Raw genomic sequence first — 27,456 nt, forward strand, 5'->3', positions numbered from 1 at the left:
ACTTAGGAGGCAACCCTCTCAAGATAACCCAAGCTAGCCACCACAGAACAAATAATGGGACCTATGCAGGCTAATCTAAATCCAGATAGCATTCCTTCTAAAATACTAGCTTTTTAAAATGAATTTCCATATAAGGCAAAATACCTGTTTTGGAGAAAGGACAGAGGTTGTGGCAGGAACTTCATAAGCAATTTGGAGAGAGGCTCCTCCCATATCCAATATCCCTACTGTCCTTCTGCGTCCTGCTGCCAATTCCTGAGAAGCCTCAGCATCTGACTCTGAAATAAATAATACAGAAACAGAGAGGCACGTGATTAAAAAGGAAACTTTAGCCCTAAAGGAAGAACTCCCCCTCAAAAAAAAAAAAGGTAGTGCCTTAAAAACTTAGACAGCAAGCTAACATAAATTAACTTACTGACTGCATATACTATAGAGTAATTATTTCAAGGGACTCAAGCATGATATTTCAGCTAGGTACCCACAATGGGATATACCCAAAAGACAAGAGAAACAGATAACTTAAATGGGATCCTAGTAGTCTCTCTTTTTAAACATTTTATTTTATTTATTTGACAGAGAGAAAGAGGTTGGGGGGGAGACAATGGGCACACTAGGGCCTCTAGCTGCTGCAAACGAACTCCAGATGCATGCACCACCTTGGATATCTGGTTTATGTGGGTCCTGGGGAATTGAACCTTTGGCTTTGCAGGCAAGCACCTTAACTACTAAGCTATCCACCTAGCCCCAGTCTCATTGTTAATACTATTATTGATGTGATTCTTTTCTTTAAAAAAATTACAAATTCCAGATGCATGTACCACTTTAAGCATATGTATTTATTTAAACCAAGATCTTTAACATCAGTAAAATAAGCCATCTAGGGTAGGACACATGGCAGACAGTGAAGGAAACACAAGATGGGCAGTGTGTTAAAGGGGACAGTAGTAACCTAAAGGTGTGTGTGTGTTTGTGTGTGTGTGTATGTGTGTGTGTGTGTGTTTCTTCTTCTTTTGGTGCTGGGTATTGACTCACGGCTTTGTGCAAGCTAGGCAAGTATTATAGCTCTAAGCTATACACACAGCCCTGATATTGTGGGTTCTACTGGATCAAATATATATGTAAATCTGTAAGTTAATGACAATTACAAACTTTTACTAGCTACCTTGGGAAGTCACTAGGATACCAATTGTTGCTCAGAAACTTGGTAAATAAGGAAAAAGAATCAGGTGTTTAGTTTCTCTTTCCCATAAGAATTTTCAAGGTAACCAAAAGAATTGATAAAGAAACTCATTATATAAAAATCTCAGCTAATGGGCTGTAAAGATGGCTTAGCAGTTAAGGTGTTTGCCTACAAAGCCTAGCAACCCAGGTTCAGTTCCTAGTACCAACATAAGCCAGATGCAGTAGTGCCTGCACCTGAGTTGTATGCAGTGGCTGGAGGCCCTGGCATACCCATTCTTATTCATTCTCTCTCTCTTTCCTTCCTTCCCTCCCTCCCTCCCCCCCCTCTCTCTCTCTCTCATGTAAGATAAATAAATAATAAATAAGTAAATAATCCAAGCTCTTAAATACAGAAAGTATGTCATAAAAATAGCCATTTTGTAACCTCTAATGGAAACACATCTAAGCCATAATCATAACTGGGCAACATGACCACTGGGTGAGAGGTGAATGAATAAAGAATGCTTGTAACAGATTATATTAGGCTGGGCTGGCACCCTGAACATGACTGAAAGTGGGACAACCAGATGTGATGAAACTCCTGATGTAATTCAGTAGAAAACCACCACATTATTTGTGATTTATTCCATCAGAGGGAACCAAATCTGGGTCTAGGCAAGCTTCTACAGCTGACCTCCAGTATACAAGACATAAGGAACACAGAGTAAAAGTATGCTAAAGACCCCACAAGACATGGTAAACCCATCTCCCTCTTTTTTCTCCCTCCTTCTCTCAACAGGGTCTCATGTAGCTCAGGGTGGCCTCCAACTCATTATGATACCTGAGGATGTCCTTGAACTTTTGATCTTTCCACCTCCACCTCCACCTCCTGAGTGCTAAAATGACTAAGATTACAGGCATGTGCCAATACTCCCTGATGCCTTTTTATTTTACAGAAGGGTAGAGGAGTGGGATGGTAAGGTTAACTGTTATTAATTTAAAAAAAAAACAAACAAGTTTATCAATCAAATGCAATATGACCCTTCAGATTTTATTTGAACAAACCAACTACAAATAAACACAAAACATCTATAAAAATTTGAGATGGGTATTGCATATCAGGAATTGTTAATTCTGTTACATTTTAAAATGTCATTGGATGGTTTTGTTTATTTTGAAACTCTAATATTAGAGATACATACATAAAATAGCACATTTGGAGTCAGCAGGCAAAGGTAGAAGGACCACCATGTATTTGAAGCCAGCCTATGCTACAAAGTGAGTTCCAGATCAGCGTAGGCTACAGTGAAACCCTGCCTCAAGAAAACACCAGCGGGAGAGTCGGGCTTGGTAGCACACACCTTTAATCCCAGCACTCAGGAGGCAGAGGGAGGAGGGCTGTCATGAGTTTGAGGCTACCCTGAGACTACATAGTGAATTACAGGTCAGCCTGAGCCAGAGTGAGACCCTACCTCAAAAACAAAACAAAACACCAGTGAGGGCTAGGCATGGTGGCTCATGCCTTTAATCCCAGCACTTGGGAGGTAGAGGTGGGAGGGTCACTGTGAGTTCAAGGCCATCCTGAGACTACATAGTAAATTCTAGGTCAGCCTGACCTACAGTGAAACCCAACTTCAAAGGGGGGGGGGGTGCTGAAGAGATCGATGGCCTAACAGTTAAGGTACATGCCTGAGAAGGCTAAGGATCCAGGTTCCACTCTACAGGTCCCACATAAGCCAGATGCACATGGCACTTGCGTCTGGAGTTTGTTTGTAGTGGCTAGAAGCCCTGGCACACCCATTCTCTCTCTCTCTCTCTCTTTCTCTAATAAATAAATAAAAATAAATCTTAAAAAAAAAAAAAGGCCACAGGCATGGTGGTGCACACCTTTAATCCCAGCACTTGGGAGGCAGAGGTAGGAGGATCGCCATGAGTTCAAGGCCACCCTGAGACTATATAGTGATTCCAGGTCAGCCTGAGCTAGAGTGAGACCCTACCTAGAAAAAAGGCCAGTCTGTTGGGTTTGCCTCAAAAAAGAATCCAAAATCAGTAGGAAGCCAGGCATGATATGATGGTAAATAAATATAATCCAAGCACTCAGGAGACTACTGCAGCACAAGGATCTGGAATGTGAGGCTAGTGCAGGCTGTAGTGAGACCCTGTCTCAAAAACAGAGAGCAAACCAAAAGCAAGCTAGGTGGGGTGAGAGTTCTGCTGCTGCCATGCCCACTGTGCTATGTGGAGGGAACCTGGGCACAGTACAAGTGTTCCAGTGCTGACTGTAGATGATGGCTTCACTTGGTTACTTATCCTATTTTTATATATGTTTGAAGCTATCACATTTAAAAGTTAAAAGAAAACAAATTGGGTCTGGAAAATGAAGAAACTGGAGTTTTAAAAAAAACAAACACTAGCACTTAAATACGACTGATGATTATGACTTCAGCCTTCAGCCCTTAAAGAATTATCATAAAAGTGGGGGAGGGAGAGTATTACCATGGGATATTTTTTGTAATCATAGAAAATGTTTAATAAAATTGAGAAAATAAAAGAATTATCACAAGCAGACAGTATTACTTACCATCTTCATGGTCAAATCTTCCCAAAACAAAGTTGATTCCAATCCATGCATAAACTCCTAAATTAGAAATATAAAAGGCCTCTTTAATTATCTACTGCTATATCATGTTTATATCTCTCCCTAAAACTATTCTTTTCTTCCTTTCTTGGAAGAAAAATAGACCATACTACTCTCTTCCGTACTCTTGGCATATGGGTTTGGACTCTCCTCCTGTCAAGGTACTGAGCCCAGGGCTCAGGCACGCTAGGCAAGAATCACCACTGAACAACACTCCCAGTCCCCTGAGTCTTCGACCTTGTAACTGTTCTTCCTTTTACAATTACTTGCATCTTTCAGTTTTCCTAAAATGAATGGGAACTACGGATAAAAATAAATGTTTAAAATACATTAAGGGTTCAAAGGGGAAAGTGGGGGGGGGGGGAATACCATGGGATATTTTTTTATAATCATGGAAAATGCTAATAAAGGTTTAAAAAAAAAGAAAAAATACATATTAAGGGTATGCAGTTCAGTGAAAGTGTGCTTGCTTAGCACATAGGAGCACTTTGGTTTGATTTCACACTGGGGGAGAGATGAGTCTGCAATCCTGCTTCCAAGAGAGGTAGAATAAGCTCACTGACCTCATGGCCCCACGGGATGTGCATTCTAACTGGGTGCTCTACACAGAAGCCTTAAGCACCCTCTAAGTAGGATAGTGGGGACAACAGGAAAGAAGCAAGAATTTAAAATGCCCCAAACCAGTAGTGAGCCTCTCTTTCTTTTCCTCTTAGCATAGATACTCAAAAGCAACTTGAAACATGAGCATGCACTAGTATGGACAGAAAGAACTTTCAGGCTTTGTTCACTAGTACATGAAACAGAAAAGTGGGCCCCAATAGTCCAGAGACAGTCTGCTTTTTTTGTTTTTGTGTCTGCTTTTTGAGATGGTCTCATTCTGTAGCCCAAGGTGGCCTAGAACTCACTCTGTACCTCAAACTTGGAGCAATCTTCCTTCCTCATCCTGCCTAGTGCTGGGATTGCAGGTATGTGTCACCACATAGGGTCTATCTTGCCCAGGCAGTCCTGCAACAGCAGAGGTCCAGATGGGCGGGTACCCAGAGGACCCACAGCCTCAAGCACATGGGGAGAAATCATACCACTTCTTTTTCTTCTTCTGTCTTCCTGTCAACTGGCCCTGGATGAAGAATCACTCAAGACAAGGGCTTGGCAGAGTGAACAAATTGAAATGAAAGCCTGCTTTTCTGACCAGAGGATCATGAACGTGAGCTCCAAGGAAGCAGATAGTTCAGGGAGTAAAGTTATGAATGTGAATAAACCCCTGGGCCCACCACCAAGCTACACATCTATGGATCATATCCCAAACAAGATATCCACAGCCTTCACTATATATAAAATGTGGGCAAGACCACTGTGCAGGTCCCACACTGGCTGATGCATGGGGAACAAACCCAAACATAGTGCCAAGGCTTTGATTTAAAGACTATATATATATATATATATATTAGAATCAGCCCACATAAGGCAAGTAAGAAGCTGAGCTTGAACCTAAACCAGGTTGATTTCCTGCTTTAAGATGAGGGAGAGGAGGAGAGCAGAGGGGATAGCTCTGCCTGTCAAGAGATGTTCTGCAGGCATGAGGACCTGAGTTCAATTATCTGGTACACACATAAATGCCAGGCATGGGGGAACATGTCTGTAATCCCTATGCTAGGGAGGCAGAGACCAACGAGCCACCGCAAGTTCGAGGCCAGCCTGGTCTACATAGTAAGTTTCAGACCAGTCAAAGCTACAAGACCCTATCAAAACAAAAGAAGGAAGGAAGGGAATGAGAGAAGGAAGAAGAAAGGGGGGATTGAGGAAGAAAGGAACAAAGAAAGAGAAGAAGAAAGAAAGAAAGGAACAAGAAAGACAAGTAATTTATTGGAATGGCCACATTTGAGCCCCATAGGAATATAAACTCGACTATACCAAAGTACAAACCCATCAGTGCATTTAGGAAAGTACCAAAACTGCATAATATTTCAAATAAAGCAAGAACTCACAGCAAAACAAAAGTAACTCATCCTAATCCTAATTACTTAAAATTAAGGTTTTTCTCTTACTTTAATAATCTGCTTTATACTTGAATTTGGCAAACTCTACACAAGTCTTAGAAATATAAGTTTTCAAAAATAGTTAGCTAATTAAAGATCCATTTGGAATCATCACTTAATACTAATAAAGTCTAAGCAAAGTACAATTCTTAGTACTAAGTTGAAAGCAGACATAAACTATGATTTTTAAAATCAACCATCTAAAGCAGATTAGGAACGCAGAATTAGCAAACAAACTATACAGCAGAATCAAGAAAATTACTGACAGAAAAATAAAAGGCAGATGTAGACAGTAACCCTAAACACATGCTAAGGAGGTGGAGCCATGGCTGGCTCACAGAGAACTCAACTCCAGCTCTACCCATCGAGTCCCAGTACCTTCCTGCTTCCCAGAGATCACTTCTGCCTGAGACTGGGAAAAGAGGAAGTCAAACTCCAGCGGCAAATCTTTCACTAGGTCAGCCAAGATAGCCAACTGCTTCCTGAAAAAAAGAACAAAATTCCCAAAGTTAATCATTAACCATCTTCTCCCCTGGCCCAGTAGCCCAAGAGGCAGCAACGAAGACTACTTGAGCCCAGCCTAGACAACATAGTGAGACCTCATCTCTTACAGAAAAAGGACCTCTTTCTCACTGCCCTACCTTGTCCTTCCACTTAGACTTGTCACGATGTCACTGCACATCTACTGCTTCCACTTATCTAGCCCTGCTTCATTTTGGTACCTCCTTAGATTCAGATATTTAAACTGCCTCCAAAGTACAGCTTCCTAAACAAAAGGCAATGTTTCTTATACGATGTTATAACTGTTAAAAGAGGAGAATGCGGCTTTATGCCTTTCAGAGGGCGTGTATGAATAAGTCACAGGAAACTGCAGCACACTCTTATAATCTATGAAACACTTATACCTACATTATTCCTAACTTCTGTGAAAGGAAGATGTAAATTAAGGAGCACAATTTAACCCTCAGATCAGACTCAGTACGGACAATGCCTCACATGACCACACAAGACTATTAGTTCCATAAGTTTTTATACAACCCTTTACCTAAGTGAATAATTAACTTTTAAATCTCCTTTTCCATCTTGCAAGGGTTGTTTTGTTTTTCTTTATAAAAATCACACCAAAGGGGCCTTGGCATGCCCATTTAGCCTCTCTCTGCTTGCAAATAAAAAAATAAAAATATGTGGGGGCTGGAGAGATGGCTCAGCAGTTAAAGTACTTATCTGCAAAGCCTAATGACCCAGGTTTGATTCCCCAGCACCCACATAAAGCCAGACACACAAAGTGACACATGCATCTCGAGTTTGTTGCAGCGGCAAAGAAAAAGGCAGTAATATAAATCTAAGGAAAAATGTGAAAAAAGCAAACCAATTATTGACTAATGAAGAGAGGAAGGGGATATCATGAAGAGTGAATTTGTGAAGGGGAAAGGGGGGGAGGGAAGGGATTTATCATGGTTTATTGTCTAAAATTATGGAAGTTGTCAAAAAACAAAGTTTTTAAAAAACAATGAGCTTGGATTTTTTTGTTACTTTTTTTTTTTTTTTTTTTGGTATGTTTTGTTGTTTTTCGAGGCAGGGTCTCACTCTAGCTCAGGCTGACCTGGAATTCATCATGTATTCTTAGGGTGGCCTCGAACTCACAGCGATCCTCCTACCTCTGCCTCCAGAGTGCTGGGATTAAAGGCGTGTGCCACCACGCCCAGCTGTGTTTTTAAAGTTATTACAAACTATCCTACTGACTCAGATAGTTATCAGCATGACAGTGAAAATGTTGTTAACATTAAAAGTATACAATTATAGGGCTAGAGAGAATGCTTAGTGGTTAAGGCCTGCAAAGCCAAAGAACTTAGGTTCAGTTCCGCAGGACTCACATAAGCCATTATGCACAAAGTGGCACATTTATCTGGAGTTTATATGCAGCAGCAGGAGGCCTGGTATACCCATTCCCCATTCTCCCTCTCTCTCTCTCAAATAAATAATCTTTTTAAAGTATAAAATTATACCTAAAATAATAATTCTCCAAAAGAATGTCATGTACAGTGTCTTATACATACTGTCTTGCAAGAAGTTCACATGGGGATTGGATTTGCATCTGAGCTATACACAAGTGCCTTGCCAGGTCTGGTGACGATAGGAAAGAATGGCCAACAGCTTTCAATGCTGTTGCAACATAAATTACCAGCGCTACCTTGCTGAAGAACAACCCAGGACTGCCTCAAAAGTCTAAATGTGCAGCTAGAGAAATGGCTTAGTGCTGGCAAAGCTAAAGGACCCAGGTTCCATTCCCAATAACCACATGAGGCCAGATGCACAAGGTGCCACATGCATCTGGAAGTTCGTTTGCAGTGGCTACAGGCCCTGGCACACCCATTCTCTATTTGCCACTCTCTCTTTCCCTCTCTCTCTCTCTCTCTCAAATAAATAAAATATTTTAATAATAAGTCTACATGTGCTTTACCTTTGACCAAGCTAGAATCTGTTAGAAACAAGAAATGAAGAGAGGACTACTACAGCAATATGGAGTATAACAATGAAAAACCCGGAATAAGACATTAGCAAATGGATTCTATTCAATAATTAATTAATGGTACATCATACAATGCAACACTATACAGTGTTAAAAGAAGTGAGGCCGTTTTCTATGTATATGTGTTGACACAAAAAGATATTCAATATACTTTGTTGAGTCCTAATCATCCACAAATGATGTCTATAATGTAATATGACCTCACTTATGTTAAAAACAAAAACACTCCCCATGCAATGCTCAGGAACAGAACTTTGATTTTCTAAAACTCAATTACTTCTTCATTTTTTAAAATATCTTATTTATTTTCAAGTAAAGAAAATAGCATACAGAAAGAATGGGCACACCAGGTCCTCCAGCCGCTACAAATGAACTCCAGGTGCATGTGCCAATTTGTGCACCTGGCTTTATGTGGGTGCTGGGGAATCAAACCTGGCTCATTAGGTTTTGAGGCAAGCACCTTCACCACTGAGCCATCTTTTCACCCCTACTTCTTGATTTGAAAAATTTTGGGCACACACCTTTAATCCCAGCACTTGGGAGGCAGAGGTAGGAGGATTGCCATGAGTTTGAAGCCACCCTGAGAAGACAGTAAACTCCAGGTCAGCCTGAGCTACAGTGAGACCCTATCTCCAAAAGCAACAACAAAACGTTTTTGGCATGTGTATGTTTGTGAGTGTGTATAGGTATGCTCATGTGTGTGTGTGCTGGTATGCATGTAGCACCTGTGTGGAAAGGTCAGAAGTCAATGTTGGGTGCTTTACTTAATCACTGTCCACCATATTTTTTAAGGCAGGGTCTCTCACTGCACCCTGGGCTCACTGATTTGACTAGACTAGGTATCCATTAAGCCCCAGGAATCTTCCTGTCTCCACCTCCCTAGTGCTGGGCATGCATGTGCATAGTGCCATGCCTAAAGATCCAAACTCAGGTCCTTGCACTTGTGTGGCAAATGCTTAGCCCACTAAACCATTTCCCCAGCCCCATTTCTTTTTTAAAAAAAATATTTTACGATTGAGATGGGGAAGTAATATGATGGAGAATGGAATTTCAAAGGGGAAAGTGTGGGGGGGGAGGGTATTACCATGGGATTTTTTTTATAATCATGGAATATGTTAATAAATTTTTTTTAAAAAGAAAAATAATAAATAAATAAATAAAAGAAAAAAATATTTTACTTATTTGTCTGAGAGAGGGAGGGAATGGACACACCAGGGTCTCTAGCCACTGCAAACAAACTCCAGACCCATGTGCCACCTTGAGCATCTGGCTTATGTATGTCCTGGGGAAATGAACCTGGGTCCTTAGGCTTCACAGGCAAGTGCCTTAACCCCTAAACCATCTCTCCAGCCCAACACAGCCCCATTTTAACGGAGATCTAGCTGGGAACAAAATAAAAAAGGAGCTAAGGGGAAGGAAAAAAGGGACAAGAGAAAGGATGGGGGATTGTGATCAGATTACATCAGGTTCAGTCTGAAAAATGTCAATTAAAAAGGTAAAAATTGCCAGGCCTGGTGATGCACGCCTTTAATCCCAGCACTTGGGAGGCAGAGGTAGGAAGATCACCATGAGTTCAAGGCCACCCTGAGACTATCTAGTGAATTCCAGGTCAGCATGGACTAGAGTGAAACTCTACCTCAAAAAAAAAAAAAAGAGTTAAAAATCTTTTAGCCTGGGTGTGGTGGCACATTCCTTTAATCTCAGCACTTGGGAGACAGAGGTAGGAATACCACTGTGAGTTCAAGATCAGCTTGAGACTACATAGTGAATTCTAGGTCATACTGGGCTAGTGATACCCTATCTCAAAAATAAACTTAATATATTTTATTTGTTTGAGTGAGAGAAAGAGGCAGAGAGAGAGAGAATGGGCATGCCAGGGCCTCCAGCCATTGCAAATGAACATGCCACCTTGTGCATCTCACTTTCGTGGGTCCTGGAGAGTTGGGGATCCTTTGGCTTTGCAGGCAAGTGCCTTAACCACTAAGCCATCTCTCCAGCCCCCCAAAAGACTTTTAAAGGAAAATGTGGACAACAATCGAAGTTGAGTGCTAAGTTAAAATGAGAACTCAAATGTACTGTTCTTTCTTTTATAATACATTTGAAATTTCCTATAATAAAATACTATCCTGTAATCTGTATAAATTTTACAGGAGATTTTTATTACAAAAGAGAAGCAGGAAAATCCTGGTAGCCTATTAGTAAAAAAATAAAACTTGAGTGCCGATAAATTCAAAATACAGTCTAGGTGATTCAAGAGTATTACTCACAAATGTTAATAAAGTAAAAAGAAAAATCAAGCCGGGCGTGGTGGTGCACGCCTTTAATCCCAGCACTTGGAAGACAGAGGTAGGAGGATCACCGTGAGTTCGAGGCCAGCCTGAGACTACATAGTGAATTACAGGTCAGCCTGGGCTAGAGCAAGACCCTACCTCAAAAAAAAAATCATACAAAACCAGTTCTTGCAGTAATAGTCCCACTATGTTAGCAACTAATTTGGTCTCAGAAGCAACAGCAATGATTTCACTAAGCCTAGAAAAGGCAGATGCACTACTGAGAGTTGATCTGAAAATGAGCAGAAGAGCAAAGGAGGCACATTTCTCCATACTGACCCTCAGGAAAATGGAGTAGAACTAGACAGTGAGTTCTCTTTCCACAGGAACTCCACTGACAAGCAAAAGCAATGTTAGGCAGTGCCAGGAGGTCAAGCAACTATCTACATTGCTCCAGACACACTAACGGTGGCCAAACCAACCAGGTTCCTCTACCCAACCTTACTGGGCAGATCTGCCTTTCTGACCTTTAAGTTAGCTTTTTCTCTGGCTTTTCTCCCAGTTCCTTAGCTGCAAGACCTTCAGCCAGTCAGGGCTTTGTGATGTAGTGTCCTCACTGCCTACTGTCTATTCTCTTCCCAGGGTTTCTAATATTTTTGGATGATGTGAATATCACCTCTATCAAAAACAGAAATTCTGGGCTAGAGCGAGACCCTACCTTGAAAAAAAAAATCCAAGCTGAGTGTGGTAGCAGCACATGCCTTTAATCTCAGCATTTAGGAGGCAGAGGTAGGAGGATTGCTGAGTTCAAGGCTAACCCTGAATTCCAGGTCAGCCTGGACTAGAGCAAAACCCTATGTCAAAAAAAAAAAAAATTCTAAATCACACTACAGATCTTAACTATCCTAACTTCAGAGAAATTACATACTGAGGCATAAAGAGAACTGGAGGCCAGGCGTGATGGCGCACACCTTTAATCCCAGCACTCAGGAGGCAGAGGTAGGAGGATCGCTGTGTGTACAAGGCCACCCTGAGACTGCATAGTTAATTCCAGGTCAGGCTGGACCAGAGTGAGACCCTACCTCAAAAAAAAAACAAAAAAAGGGGGGAGGGACTAAGGATTTAATGAGACATTTCTCCAAAGACAAATGGTTATAAGGCCCAAAAGACCCTCAGAGTCACCAGTCATCACGGAAATACACATCAACAATGCAGCAGATCACCTCACACCTGAGAATGGGGACTCGCAGAAAAACTGAAGACAAGTACTTGCAGAGGTGTGGAAGTACTGAACCCCTGGTTAGCAAGACTGCAAAATGGTACAACAGTTACAAACACAAACTGAAGTCAAAAAACTTATATAGGGACATACCTCCATGGTAGAACACCAACTAGACACACACACACAAAGCTACCATGAGCCAGGCATGGTGGCACACACCTTTAATCCCAGCACTCAGGAGGCAGAGGTAGCAGGATCGCCATGAGTTCGAGGCCATCCTGAGACTCCATAGTGAATTCCAGGTCAGCCTGGGCTAGAATGAGACCCTCCATCAAAAAAAAAAAAAAAAAAAAAAAAAAAACTCCCATGATCTTGATTTTCTGGGTAATTTATCCAAAAGAACTGAAATCGGGAACCTGCAGACATGGTTCAGTGGGTAGAGCACAAGTATGAGGTTGATCTTCAACAATGACATAATAAGCCAGGTTTGGCAGCACAACAGGAGTATTTTGGGGCCTCACTGGGCAGCCAGTCTAACTGAAAAACAGCAAGCTCCAGGCTTAGTAAGGACCTCCACATTCCATGTACATAGCTGGCCACACATGCCTTAACCCAGTTCCAAAAAGAGGAGGAGAGAACAGAGAATCATGTAGGCTTGCAAAAAAATCACAGCAAGCACTGGTATCAATGAAATTCTGGCTCAAATAAAGAACAAGCAAGAGCGATGGAGTGGGACACCTGACGTCTGTCTCCAGCCACCGTAGACGAGCACCCCCCATTGCAGGCAAGTGCCTGGGATGCTGAAAGAGCATGTACACATATACACACAACGCATCACACACATATACACAAAGCAAACCAAAACAAAAGCAAGTTTATGTACATAAAAGGGAAACTAGTTTTTAACAAGGAAATTCTGCAATGTAATGTGTACGAACCTTGAGGGCATTATGCTAAGAAAAATGGAAATAAAGTTCCAGTCAAAGATGTACGAGCTCTAGAGATCTGCTGTATGAACACTGCACACAAACAACATGCATTATATGCTTTAAAGTTCATTAAGTGGGGCTTCAGAGGTGGCTCAGTAGACTTGCCTGCAAAGCCTAATGACCCAAGTTCAATTCCCCAGTATCAAACATAAAGCCAGATGCACAAAGTGACATACACATGTGGAATTTATTTGTAGTGGCTAGAGGCCCTGGCATGCCCATTCTCCTCTCTCTCGCTCTCTCCCTCTGCCTGTAAATAAATTAATTTTTAATAATTCATTAATAGAGTAGATTTCAGCTGGGAATGGTGGCACACACACTTAAATCCCAGCACTCATGAGGCTGAAGGAGGAGGATCAACATGAGTTTAAGGCCAGCTTGGGGTTACAGAGGGAGTTCCAGGTCAGCCTGGGCTGGAGTGAGACTACCTCAAAAACCAAAAAGATAAAAATAAAAATAAGGACTGAAGAGATAGTTAAGGTATTTGCCAGCAAAGCCAAAGGACCTAGGTTTGATTCCCCAGTACCCATGTAAAGCCAGATGTGTCAAGGGACACATGCAGCTGGGGTTTGTTTGAAGTGGCTAGAGGCCCTGAAGTACCAATTCTCTCTCACTTTCTCTAATAAATATTTTTTAAATAAAATGAAATAGAATAGATTTCATATTAATTATCTGCTGTGACTTAGATAATGCTATGTTGTGTCTGGGTCCCTAGCTGGCAAATCCAATCACAGAGGTAACTGGATCCTAAAGGCTTTGACCTAATCAATGGTGAGAGATTCATAATTCAATGGCATTGAGAGGCAATGGAAACTTTTGAAGGTGGGACCTGGTTAGGGCATATCCTTGGGGACTACATCTTGTCTCAGAACATTATCTTGTTTCACTTCCTGTCATCAGGAGGTGAGCAGTTCTGTTCTACCATGTCCTCCTACCATGATTTTCTGCCTCAGCACAGGCCTAGAAATAGCAACACCAGCCAACCTCTGATGAGAACCTTTGAAACTGTGAACCAAAAGAAATCTTTCCTCTTTCAAATTGTTCCCCTGGGGTGTTTAACACACTGATGGAAGTCTGGCCAATACTGTATTCTCAAAATGAAACTGAACCACAAATAAAGCTCAGGGAGTTCACTCTCATTCCACATCCATGGTAAGTGTGGTGGGATCCAGGAGGCATCAAAGGGGAAAAATTATAAATGGTGGGGTCTGACTTAATGTCTCTCCCTCCTGCTCTTCTGATGCAGAAAGAGGATCAGGTGGAAAGACGGCAGTCTGAACTTCTGAGGTCAAACAGAAAAGACTTCAGTGGTTGAGGCTGAGAAAACTGATCTAATGCAGTGAAGACAGATGTCTGTGGCAGCGAGAGGAAGGATTTAGTAGTTGTGGTAGTTGGATTCAGGATTCCCTCATAAACTTGTATGTTCGGAATGCTAGGTCCACAGCTGGTGGCAATTTGGGAATGAAAGCCTCTTGGAGGCAGTGAATTATTGTGGGTGGGCTTATAGGTGTTATAGCCAGCTTCCCCTTGCCAGTGTTTGGCACAATCTCCTGTAGTTGCTGTCCAACTGATGTTGGCCAGGAGGTGATGTCCACCCTCTGCTCATGCCATTGTTTGTTCCTGCCATCATGGAGCTTCCCTTTGAGTCTGTAAGCCAAAATAAACCCTTTCCCCCACAAGCTGCTCTTGGTTGGGTGTTTTCTACCAGCAATGTAAACCTGACTGCAACAGTAGTTATCACTAGGACCCAGGCAGAGTTAGAGAAGGCACACTGCTACCCTAGCTCTCCTGCCTCAGGTATCTAGTTCCTCCGGTAACCCTTCTACTGCCCTTCTATAATATTCTCCTTGTACACATTTTATAGTTCATATTTACCACTTCCTCCACTCCCTACCCTCAACCCCAACTCAGAACCCCTTTGCAATCTTAAGTAGATATTGACACTAAGGCAATATGACAAGAAGATGTGACCAAGAGATTGTACTATAACTGGGAACAGGGATGGCTCTAACTCTCTTTCTGAGCAAGCAGCCTTTAGGTGCCTCCTGTGAACTGTGTGTGGTGTGCCTCTATCCACACAGACTAGGAACTCGGAGGACGCTGCTGGGGACTTGTTTTTCTGCCCCTGTGCTGCCGCTTCCACTGCCCAAGCCTTGCATCTCACCTCTCAGGGAGGAGCCTCATGCCTGCGGTGCACAAGATATAAAGAGGGGTCTCCCTGTGCTTCTTCACAGGCACGTGGGCAGCAGCAAAGCTCAGCAGAGGGCGAAGGTAGTCACTGGCATGTTCTGGAGTGTCGGCCATTGCTGAGATTCCTTAAGTGAAACAAAAATCCCGTAAGATTCAGAAAACTGATAACCCATAAGGTTCTATTTAAAATCCTACACATTTTTTAAGTAGGATGACAAATGAGTAAGATATTCCTTCCACTACCCACACTCCTACAAAAACAAGTAGCTTTCTTTCTCCCCTTTCTCTTCTCTTCTCCATCCTGCCTCTAACAGGTAAGAGACTAAAGTAACAAAAGATATTCATACCTGGCTTGATTTTTTTAACCACAGGTTGGCTGTTGCGGTCCCTCATCTGTTTGATGTCCAGCAAATCATGGGGGTTCCCATTATGTCTTGGCCAGAAGTAAACAAATATCCGAGAGCCACTGCTACCACAGTCAACCACAAGTCCATAATTCAGATTTGGGTCTTCAGTGTTAGTGGCTTCAAGGTCCCCTACCCGAGCCAAATACCTAAGTCAGGCAAAAAAGAAGAGTCAAGCTGGGTGTGGTGGCACATGCCTTTAATCCCAGCGCTCAGAGGCAGAGGTAGGAGGATGCCATGAGTTTGAGGCCACCCCGAGACTACATAGTGAATGCCAAAAAACCAACAAAAAAGAAATGAGTCAGGGCTGAGGAAGTGGCTTAGCAGTTACGGTGTTAGCCTGTAAAGCGGAAGGATCGGGTTTCGATTCCCCAGGACCCACATAAGGAAGATGCACAAAGGGGCACACACATCTGGAGTCCGCTGACAGTGGCTGGAGGCCCTAGCATGCTCATTTGCTCTCTCTCTCTCCCACTCGCATGCCTGCTCTCTCTCTCTCTCTCAAATAAATAAAATAAAATGAGTCAAGTCCATGAATTGCATCACTACTTACTTCCCTGGTTCATGAGTCTTTACTATCTGTATGCTCTATTGCCTCCCCACCAAAGCTTTTGTATGCACAGGTTATATCTGTCTATATTTGGTATATTATAAAACAGAAAAATTAAATATTAGATAAAATGATAAATGCTATCCATATTAACACAATATATTTACTAAAGTTTTTTATGGGGGGTGTATACATGTATATGTGTACGCACAACTGTGTAGAATCCAGAGGTCAGCCATACCTGTATTATATGTGGATGGTGAGGATTCAAATTCAGGTCCTCATGCCTATGCACCAAGGGCTTTTACCCACTGAGCCATCTCCACAGTCTCAGTCAATATATTTATATATAAACAAAAAATAAGTAAGAGTGGAACTGTTTTGCAATTTTGAAAATGTCTTGTATCATGTCAGCAGTCAGATTCTCATGTCTACTTCAGTAATTCAATGTATTCTGTATTTTGCTTTAGTCAAAGTATGAAATTTCAGCCTCACACAAGTTGCAAAAGGGAAGAGGGTTTTCATCTATATGGTTTTTTGATATGGGGTTGAATCCAGGGCCTTACATGTTAGGCAAGTACTCTACCAGTAAATTAAATACCCAGATAAAGGAGTAATTTTAATGATCTTCTGAGATATCCTGTTGTTTTTTCATTCTAAACTAAAACTTGAAATAAGCAGAATTTCTTAGGAATTCATAGTAATTGGAACCTAAACCCATATTTTAAAACTTTATATCCTGTTACATTAAAATCCATTGGCTTATCTTTCTAATGCTGATATATTTCATTCTATTTTTTTAAAAAGCACTAATGTCAAAGCCAATGTTCCTCATTGTCTTTAAAGTATTGGGAAACTATCAGATTCACAGTTGGAAAGATAAGCTTTCCAAAATTCTAATTTTCAGGGCCAGGCATGGCGGCATTCACCTTTAATCACAGCACTCAGGAGGCAGAGGTATGAGGATCGCTGTGAGTTTAGGGATAGTCTGGGACTAATAGTGAATTCCAGGTCAGCCTAGGTTATAGTGAGACCCTACCTCAAAAAAAGGGGGGGGGGGCTGGGAGTACAGGTCAGTGGCAGACTGCTTGCCTACCATGCAAAGTCCTGGGTTCAACCTCTATGCTGCAAAGAGATAAAAAAAATAAAATAAAAATAAAAGCCATAGCTTTTCTGACAGTCCACAGCCCCCAGCTGATAGAACCTTTTAAATGTGGTGCCTTGCTAGAGGACATGTGTTTCTAGGGGAAGACTTGGGGTTGATTAGTCTACTGGGTGTTCTGAGTCAGCACACGCTTGCTGCTCTCACTCTCTCTGCTGCAGATAGGTGAGGTTGTGAGCCAGCTGCCATGCTTTTCTCCTTAGTAAGAAAACGTCCCCTTGAAACTGTATGCCTGAAATAAACTTGCTCTCATAAGCTGTTTCTCATCAGGCGATGCACCCAAGTAGTAAGTGGCTAACTCCTTCTTTCAAGTAGAAACACTTTCCTGTGACAAAGGCAGCAGGATTAACTCAACTGTTCCTGTGCTCTTTCTCAGGATAACTCCAGTGTATAGCAGGGGTGCTGGATGCTTCCTTCTCCTCTCCTCTCACCATATATCAAAAGATAACACACAGCCAGGTGTGGTGGTGCACACTATTAACCCCAAAACTTGGGAGGCAGAGATAGGAGGATCTCTGAGAGTTCAAGGCCAGCCTGAATCGTGAATTCCAGGTCAGCCTGGGCTAGAGCAAGACCCTACCTCAAAAAAAAAAAAAAAAAAAAAAAAGATAGCACATAAGTTCCCACTGCAGTTATATGACCACAAAGAATCTGGTAGCTAGGAGTATGAATTAGTATTTCTATCTTTTTTTTTATTTGAGAGAGAGAATGGGCACACCCAGGGCCTCTAGACAGTGCAAATGAACTCCAGACGCATGTGCCACCATGTGCATCTGGCTTACTTGAGATCTGAGGATCAACCTGGGTCCTTAGGCTTCACAGGCAAGTAACTTACCCACTAAGCCATCTCTCTGGCCCAGTATCTCTATTTTGATTTATGATGAGTGACCACCAGTTTTAAATGTTTCTGCATCATCAACTCATGGAAAAAGGTAAAACAGTAACAATGGTCAAAAGGTAGAAACAATCCAAAAATCCAAATGGATAATTATAACATGGTATGTACAGACAATGGAATGTTAATCATGTTAAAAAAGGAAAGAAATGATCAATGCCACCACAAGAACCTTCAGGATGTTGCACCAAAATAAATAAGCCAGTCATAAAAACGTAAATACTCTATGATTCCACAGAATTCCACTTATATTAGGTATGTAAAAGAGTCAAATTCATAGAAACAAAGTTAAATCATGAGGACCATTAGCTAGAAGGAGAGAATAAAGAAAAGATGTTAAAATGGGCATAAGGTTTCAGATTTGCAAGATGGAAAAATTCTGAAAATCTGTCTCACAACAATGTAAATACAACACTACACACTACTAAATTATACACTTAGAAATGGTTATGATGGGACTAGACAGATAGCTTAGCAGCTAAGGCGCTTGCCTGAGAAACCTAAGGACCCAAAGTTATATTCCCCAGTACCCACATATAAGCCAAAGTATGGTACATGCAGCTGGAGTTCATCTGCAGTGGCTAGAGGCCCTACCATACCTGTTCTCATCATGTGTGCATGCATGTGCGTGCTCGCTTGCTCTCACTCTCTCTCATAAATAAAATAAAATGGTGGGCTGGAAGGATGGTTTAATGGGTAAGGCATTTGCCTACAAATCCAAAGGACCCAGATTCGATTCTCCAGGACCCAAGTAAGCCAGATGCACAAGGGGGCACATGAGTCTGGAGTTCATTTACAGTGGCTGGAGGCCCTGGTGCGCCCATTCTCTCTCTCTTTCTCTTCCTCTTTCAAATAAATAACTCAAAATAAAATATTTTAAAAAATAAATAAAATGGTTATGATGGTAAATTTTATGTTATTTACCACAATAAAAAAGATAAGCAGAGTCTTAGCATTATTATGAAACAGTTTTGGCTTCACTGCTCTCAGAAAGGGTCTCAGGGCGCCCCAAAGGCCAATGCATTGAGAACCACTGCTGTCATGCAATCTTTCTCTCTCTAACATCCAACTTCTTTTCTGCTTATTTCTCTTCCTCATCTCTTTTGACATGGCTTCCCAATTCTTGTGAAGCCTCTATGCAATGATGCTGATTTCAAAAACTTCTTCCTTCTGTTCTAAAAAGTAGAGTTGTTATTCCTTTGAGCACATCGTTTATAGTTCAGTTAAGATTTCTTTCACATTTGGGGACTGTAGCTTTGTTGGTAGAGTGCTAGCCTAGTATGTACATAACCTAGTATGTTCAATCCCTAGCAACACATAAACCAGGGCTGTGCTGGCACATGCCTGTAATTCCAGCACACATAAATAAACAAACAAGTTTCTTTTTAAAAATATTTTGTTTATGTGTAAGAGAAAGAGAGGACAATGTGTATACCAGAGTCTCTTGTCACTGCAAACTCCAGACACATATACCATTTTGTTCATCTAGCTTGAATGGGAACTGGCGAATCAAACCAGGACCAGTAAGTTTTGCAAGCAAACACCTTGAACACCTGAGCCATCTTGCCACCCTCCAAAAACATTTTTTTCACATGTGTGGGTCCCACCTCTCCACTTTCTGTTTCTCAAGAACAGGTACAGTATCTTCAGAATACTGTCAGTGTTACTCATATCTCTATGCTCAACCCATGTACCAGTCAATACTAGAGCTCACAATATGGAGCTATTGATTGATTAAAAACTCTTCCATGTCTTTCTTTTGCTGTATTCAAAATCAACCGCCCTCTTAGAAAGTTTCAACAGCTTTCCAAAGTATCTTATTTTATCTTATTCTTGTAGGAATAAGCAACTAGGAAGCTCTAATTTGGTGCAACTCAGTCAGCTTGCTCTTCCCTTATACCACTTCATATGCTGTAGCAGTCAGCTTCAGGTTTGCTGAGATGAACTTCCAGACTAGCACAGCTATGGAGGAAGGGATTTATTGAAGCTTACAGATCCAGGGGAAGTTCCATAATGGCAGAGGAAGCTAGCCTGCCTTCACAGGTCCAAGCAGAGAGAGAAGCACAAGCCCCAAAACTACACAGTGCAGCACACTTCAGGAACTCCAGCTACACACACTTTGTATATCTTTAGATTGGAATCTCAAACCCACCACCATAGCTGAGGGCTGGGCCCTAAGATCCACCCAGTGACACTGCCTCCAGCCAGGTGGCTGCAGATCCAAACTACAAGCTAATACAACACTTAATATATTGGGGGCCATATATTCACATATGTGTAATGGTAAGAAATATCAACTAGCCTTAGCTCACAAGGCAGAGTGAGAGGCCCAGATGGCACTTATTTTATGCTCCCTAGTTGAGTCTTTGATCAGTCACTTCAGGCAGCAGAAAGTCTCCAGCTTTCTTATTTTATTTTTTTAATTAATTAATTTTTTATTAACAACTTCCATGACTGTAAACAATGTCCCATGGTAATTCCCTCCCCCACTTCCCCCTTTGAAACTCCACTCTCCATCATATCCCCTCCCCTCTCAGTCAGTCTCTGTGTTATTTTGATGTCATCATCTTGCAGCTTTCTTATATTACAAACAACTGAAGAAAGTTTTCCCTTCTAAGAAGCAGTAGAATCACCATTTCTGGCACTCCTGTAACCGTCAGGCAGGTTCTGCATTTCAACCATCTAAAGTCCCTTCCCTCTAGGTGCCTCACAAATGATCACCAAGCCTTTCCTCGGTTTTTGTTTGTTTGTTTGTTTTTCTTTCTGTTATTTGCCAGGCCTGGCTTTGGCCATCATAGCCAGTCACTAAACTGATGGACCATCTCGCTTTATTGATGCCTCACAAGCCAACTCTAGAAAGGCTCTCAAGCCCAGGAAAAAGGCTAAAAAGCTTTAGACTCCTCAGCCACCACAACAGACTCCTCTTACCTTCCCTCATCTCATCTCAGCTCCCTGGCTCCCTAGCTCACTGTCCCCCCGCCAACATTATTTCCCTCTATACTGAGTCAGTGAAAATTACCCACAAATACATCACCCCAAGCAGAACTGGAAGGCAAAGGCTTTTCACTGCCATTACCCTAAAAACATTTACAGCATAAGAGGTAGAACTGACCAGAGCATTGCTGAGTTTACAAAATTAACACCAACTGTGCCACTTTCAGAACTCTTGTCCACCACTGAGTGGACCTACCAACTTTGCTGAAAGTCATATTTTTTAACAGTCTTTAAGGCTCAAAACCAAATATAATAACATTATAAAGTATTTGTACATGAATGGTAGTAATGTGTGCCCAGAAAAACAACTTGTAAGGTTGCTGTTTACCTCCTAACAAGATTAGCCCAAGCAGTCAAGAATATGAATAATTTAAGACAGGTGTGGTGGTGGACACCTTTAATCCCAGCACTCAGGAGGCAGAGGTGGGAGGATCACTGAGTTTGAGGCCATCCTGAGACTACATAGTGAATTCCAGGTCAACCTGAGCTAGAGCAAGACCCTACTTCAGAAAAAAAAAAAAAAAAAAAGAATATGTATAATTTAAAGCCCTGCTTGAAAACAGTATAAATATTAAGATCTCACATGTGAGTCAACTGAACACATGCCTTCAATTTTACAAGCAAAAACTTCTGAGGTGGCTGGGCATGATGGTGCACACCTCTAATCCCAGCACTTGGGAGGCAGAGGTAGGAGGACTGCTATGAGTTGGAGGCCACCCTCAGACTCCATAGTGAATTCCAGGTCAGCCTGAGCTAGACTGAGACCCTACTTTAAAAAAATAAATAAATAAATAACACCTTCTGAGGTGCTCTCTAAAAGAACACTTAATTTTTTTGTGGATATCCTAAAGTTGACCATTTTTATTTTAACCAAAAAGTAATGCTTGTTTCTGACTTGTTTTAAACAGAATTGAAACTCCTAAGGAAGACCAATCCTGCAATGACTGCTCACAGAAGCTCTCATTCATGTCCCACGTGATGGCAACAGAACCTGAGGAACTACTACTTAACAGCTACAGAACGAACCCTTCAGAACAGCTCAGCCTGCCAAATTAAGACAACAGTGTGTGCGTGTGAGGGGATTAGAAACCAAAAAGTAAACAAGCCAATCATTAAGGTTAAAAAATAATGTACATGGGCTGGAGAGATGGCTTAGCGGTTAAGCGCTTGCCTGTGAAGCCTAAGGACCCCGGTTCGAGGCTCGGTTCCCCAGGTCCCACGTTAGCCAGATGCACAAGGTGGCGCACACACGTCTGGAGTTCGTTTGCAGAGGCTGGAAGCCCTGGCGCGCCCATTCTCTCTCTTTCCTTCTATCTGTCTCTCTGTGTCTGTCACTCTCAAATAAAATAAATAAATAAATAATTTAAAAAAAATAATAATGTACTATGGCAGGCAGGGTGGCTCACGCCTTTAATCGCAGAACTCAGGAGGCAGAGGTAGGAGGGTTTCTGTGAGTTCGAGGCCACCCTGAGACTCCATAGTGAATTCCAGGTCAGCCTGGGCTAGAGTGAGACCCTACCTCGAAAAAACAAAAACAAACAAACAAACCAAAAAATAAAAAGAATGTACTAAATATAATAATTAATTAATAATAATAAAATGTATGAATATAGAGAATGTTTAGGTAGGAACCGCTTATGATTGTCTTATATAATACATATACATATATACACTAAAAGTATACCTTACGTTAAAAATTAATAAATTTTAACGATTTACCCAGCATTTAGGGCACTGCCTGAAACATGGTAGAATATCACTGTCCAACAGAGGTGCCAGATAGAACAGGAATATTCTTTTCCTAAAAAATATTTTTATTCTCTTTTCAGTTGGCAGTGACCTCTTAAATGACTCAAAAAGCACCATAGTGCTGAGAAGAAGCAACAGAGGAGTATTCAGCACCAAAACATCTCTCTCACACCCTCCAAGGTTCACGATGCATTGCACAAGAGGTGGCAGAAAGAATGTAAGAGCCAGGCTGGGTGTGGTAGCACACGCCTTTAATCTCAGCACTCGGGAGGCAGAGGTAGGAGGATCGCCGTGAGTTCAAGGCCACCCTGAGACTCTATAGTGAATTCCAGGTCAGCCTGGACCAGAGTGAGACCCTACCTCAAAAAACAAAAGCAAAAAAAAAAAGAATGTAAGAGCCAAAGGAAGGGTAGTACTGCTTACAATGCAGTCTTTCAGACACAAAATGGCCTGGACATCCATGACCTTGCAATGCCTTAGTACTACCTACAGAGGACCCTCAAAATAGGAGGAAAAGAGCATGACATCAAAATAAAAGAGAGACTGAGAGGGGGAGGGATATGATGGAGAGTAGATTTGTGAAGGGAAAAGTGGGAGAGGGGAGAGTTATCATGGTTTATAGTATAATTATAAAAGTTGTCAATAAACAAGTTTCAAAATATTTATTTATTTATTTGAGGATGACAGAAAGAATGAAAGCCAGAATCATTCACCCTGACCAAGTAGACTTTATCCCAGAGATGCAGGGAGAATGGTTCAGCATATGCAAATCAATAAATGTAATACACTATATAAATAGACTGAAGGACAAAAATCACATGGTCATCTCAATAGATGCAGAAAAGGCATATGACAAAATCCAACATTCCTTCATGGTAAGTGTTCTAAAGAAAATGAGAAGAGAAGGAACATATCTCAATACGATAAAGGCTATTTATGAAAACCAACATAATACTAAATGGGGAAAACTTCAGACTCTTCCACTAAAATCAGGAACAAGACAAATAGTACTAGAAGTCAGCTATTGCAATAAGAGACACACATAAAAGGTATACAAATTGGAAAGGAGATCAAATTATCATTATTTGCAGGTGAAATAATTTTATACATAAAAGACCCTAAAGACTCTACCAGCAAACTGTTGGAGCTGATAAACACTTTTAGCAACATAGCAGGATAAAAAAATAAAACCATAGAAATCAGTAGCCTTCCTATATGCTAACAACAAACATGCTGAAGATAAAATAGGAAATCTCTCCCATTCACAATTGCCTCAATAATAATAATAATAATAATAATAATAATAATAATAATAGCCAGGCATGGTGGTTCATGCCTTTAATCCCAGCACTTGGGAGGCAGAGGTAGGAGGATCGCCATGAGTTCAAGGCCACCCTGAGACTACATAGTGAATTCCAGGTCAGCTTGGGCCAGAGTGAAACCCTACCCTCAAAAAACAAACAAACAACAACAACAACAACAAAAAACCTAACTGATGAAAACATTAAAACACTAAAGACAGAAACTGCAGAAAACATTAGGAAATGGAAAGGCATCCCATGTTCTGGATGGGAAGAACTATACGAAAATATCAATCTTACCAAAAGCAATCTACACATTCAATGCAATCCCCATCAAAATTCAATGGCATTCTTTGTAGAAATACAAAATCCTAAAATCCATTTAAAACACACACAAAAAAAACCCTCAAATATGGCTGGAAGGATGACTTAGCAGTTAAGGTACTTGCCTGCAAAGCCAAAGGAGCCAGGTTCAATTCCCCAGTACCCACATAAGCCAGATGCACATGGTGGTTCAGGTGTCTGGAGTTCATTTGCAGTAGCTAGAGGCCCTGGGGCACCCATAGTCTCATTCTTTCTCTCTCTCGCTCCCTCCCTCACTCCCTTCCTCCTTCCCTCCCTCTTTGCCTCATTCTGTCAAGTAAAAATATTTTAAAAAGAAAAGAATCAACCTTTAAAAAAATACCTCAAATAGTCAAAATAATTTTGAGCAACAAAAATAAGGCTTCTCAGTATCACCATAACTAATTTTAAGCTATACCACAGAGCCATAGTAACAAAAACAGTATGGTATGGGAACAAAAACAGACACACAGATCAATGGAACAGAATACAGGACCCAGATATAAATCCAAGCAGCTACAGCCATCTGTTTGTCAACAAAAATGACAAAAATATTCATTGGGGAAAAGACAGCCTCTTCAACAAATGGTGCTGGGAAAATTGGATACCTACAACATCTAAAAAAAAAAATGTTCTACATCCTTAGCTATCACGGAAATGCAAATTAAAACTACTTTGAGATTCCATCTCACTCCTGTCAGAATAGCTACCATCAAGAAAACAAATGACAATAAATTCTGGTGAGGATGTAGAAAAAAAAGAACCCTTCTACACTGTTTATGGGACTGTGAACTGGTACAGCCACTGTGAAAATCAGTGTGGAGGTTCCTGAGACAGCTAAAAACAGAACTACCATATGACCCAGCTATACCACTCCTAGGCATATAACCTAAGGACTCGTCTCACTACCTTAGAGATACTTGCACATCCATGGTTATTGCTGCTCTATTCATAATCGCTAGGAAATGGAACCATCCTAGATGATGTCTCTCAATTGGTGAATGGAGAAATGAAGCTGCAACTGATTTCTGAAAACTTCTTCCCAGCAGACCAGCTGACAGAAAGCTGGAAAAAGCTATGCTGCATGCAGCCCTATGAGAGAGAGAAGTCATCAATGGACACTGCAGCCTTAAGTTTGGCCAGCCAGACCAAATGACCAAACAGGGCAATAGTGATATATTTATAATGGGGGAAAACAACTGCTCTGTAATTGGACTGGAGACCTGCTTCATGGGAGGGAATATGTGCCTGGAACTAAAAACCTATCAAAAGCCAATGGCAGGGGAGGTCACAAGCCCTACGAGTGTAATGCCTGCTCTTCTCTGGCTAAATGCATATATTATGCTCACCAAACTGCCCTATAATCACTTTACTTAATGTTCATACCCATGTATGAATGCTACTCTCACTTTTAGTTAGAGAAGCTTCTCTTTTCAGATGGCAGTGACTAGTGGGATGACACCAAAGACACCATAATGCTGAGAAGAAGTGACAGAGGTGTATTGAGCACTGAAACATCTCTATCACACCTTCCAAGGCTCACAGTCCATTGCAGAAGAGACGGCTGAAAGAATGTAAGGGCCAAAGGAAGGGTACCACTGCTTACCATGCAATCGGCCAGACAGAAACTGGCCTGGATATCCATAACCTCACACTGCCTAGCAATACCTTCGTAAGACCCTCATAATAGGAGGAAAAGATAATGACATCAAAATAGAGACTAACTGAGAGAGGGAGGAGGTAAGATAGAGAGTGGATTTATGAAGGGGAAAGTGGGGGAAGGGAGGGGATTATCATGGTTTATTGTCTATTATTATGGAAGTTGCCAAAAAAAAAAAAAAGTTTCCAAACTTGCTCCTGTAGAGACACTTATAGGTCTGTTCCCAGCAGCATAGAATACTCTATAAAATATCACAAAATACTGATGACAAATTTTGTTATGTGAATTAGGAACAATTTAAGTAGGAAAAAAATATGACTACTACAATGCTCTAGGCAGTCCTAGACGCCTTGCCCTTTTTCCTTTTTTGAGACAGGTCTCATGTAGCCCAGGCTGCCTTCAACGCATGACTCTCCGTCTCCCAAGTGATGGAGATAACAGGTGTGCACCACCACACCTGGCAAGATGCTTGATTCTTCTGTTTGTTTGTTTTACTATTTTTTATATCATTGTGTGTATGTACAGGTGTGCTTGTGCCTCAGGCACACATGTGGTGGTCAGAGGACAACCTTACGTTATCCTTGTGTTGGCTCTCTCATTTCACCATGTTTGTGGCTGGGAAGGCCAGACTAGATGGCCTGCAAACTTTGGGATTCTTCTAGCTTTACCTCCCATTGCTAATGCCTATAATCACAGCACTTGAGAAGCTGAGACAGGAAGACTGTGCTGCAAGTTCGAGGCCAGTGTGAGCTACTTAGTGAGTTCCAGGCCAGCCTGAGCTACAGTGAAACCAATCAAAAAAGAAAGGAGGAAGAAAGGAAGAAGGGGGGAAGGGAAGGGAAGGAAGGGAAGGGAAGGGAAGGGAAGGGAAGGGAAGGAAAAAGAAAAGCAGGTTTTATATAAGAGCCTATCTTATCAGTAAAGTACATGTACTTTTAGGACATGAACTCAGTGATATGAAATTTGGTTACTCATGGGTCTCCTGATTAATTTATGATTCTTACCTTTGCTCCTGATTCTTAACTATGCACAGTTCCTGATTTTACACAGCTGTACTGTAATGTGTTATCTCAATTATTCCCTTGAGTCTTCCTCCCTAATAAGGTCATGAACTCTGCATTCAAGTGCCACGTTTTATTCATCTTTGGACCCCAGTATGTACACATGTACCCAGCAAGGTCTCAGCAAACGCTTGCCTCCTAAGTGACTCATGAAGGATGCCCTGAGTGAAGTTAATACGGCAATTTGTGGCAATATGCACACAACCTTTCATTAAACAACAAACTCAAGGGTACGTGGCTCCTTACTGCTTGGCTAGAGTGTTCAAGGTATTAGAACTTTGGTAAAATCTTTACAGTGGCAC

The 27,456-nt window shown here is 41.4% G+C and overlaps 1 protein-coding gene across 1 annotated transcript in view; it reads right to left on the bottom strand.

Annotated features, from left to right (window-relative positions):
* The window catches only part of Entpd7 (ectonucleoside triphosphate diphosphohydrolase 7), a 57,031-nt gene that overhangs the window by 23,203 nt on the left and 6,372 nt on the right, over positions 1 to 27,456 (bottom strand). The window contains exons 4-8 of the mRNA XM_004669879.2: positions 15,384 to 15,589; positions 15,011 to 15,161; positions 6,214 to 6,317; positions 3,743 to 3,799; positions 145 to 278 (exon numbers count right to left, since the gene is read on the bottom strand). Of these exons, the coding sequence (XP_004669936.1) occupies positions 145 to 278; positions 3,743 to 3,799; positions 6,214 to 6,317; positions 15,011 to 15,161; positions 15,384 to 15,589 (652 nt within the window). The remainder of the gene's footprint in view (positions 1 to 144; positions 279 to 3,742; positions 3,800 to 6,213; positions 6,318 to 15,010; positions 15,162 to 15,383; positions 15,590 to 27,456) is intronic.

This window comes from Jaculus jaculus, chromosome 1 (assembly GCF_020740685.1).
Source record: "Jaculus jaculus isolate mJacJac1 chromosome 1, mJacJac1.mat.Y.cur, whole genome shotgun sequence".
In the NCBI taxonomy this organism is placed as follows: domain Eukaryota; kingdom Metazoa; phylum Chordata; class Mammalia; order Rodentia; family Dipodidae; genus Jaculus; species Jaculus jaculus.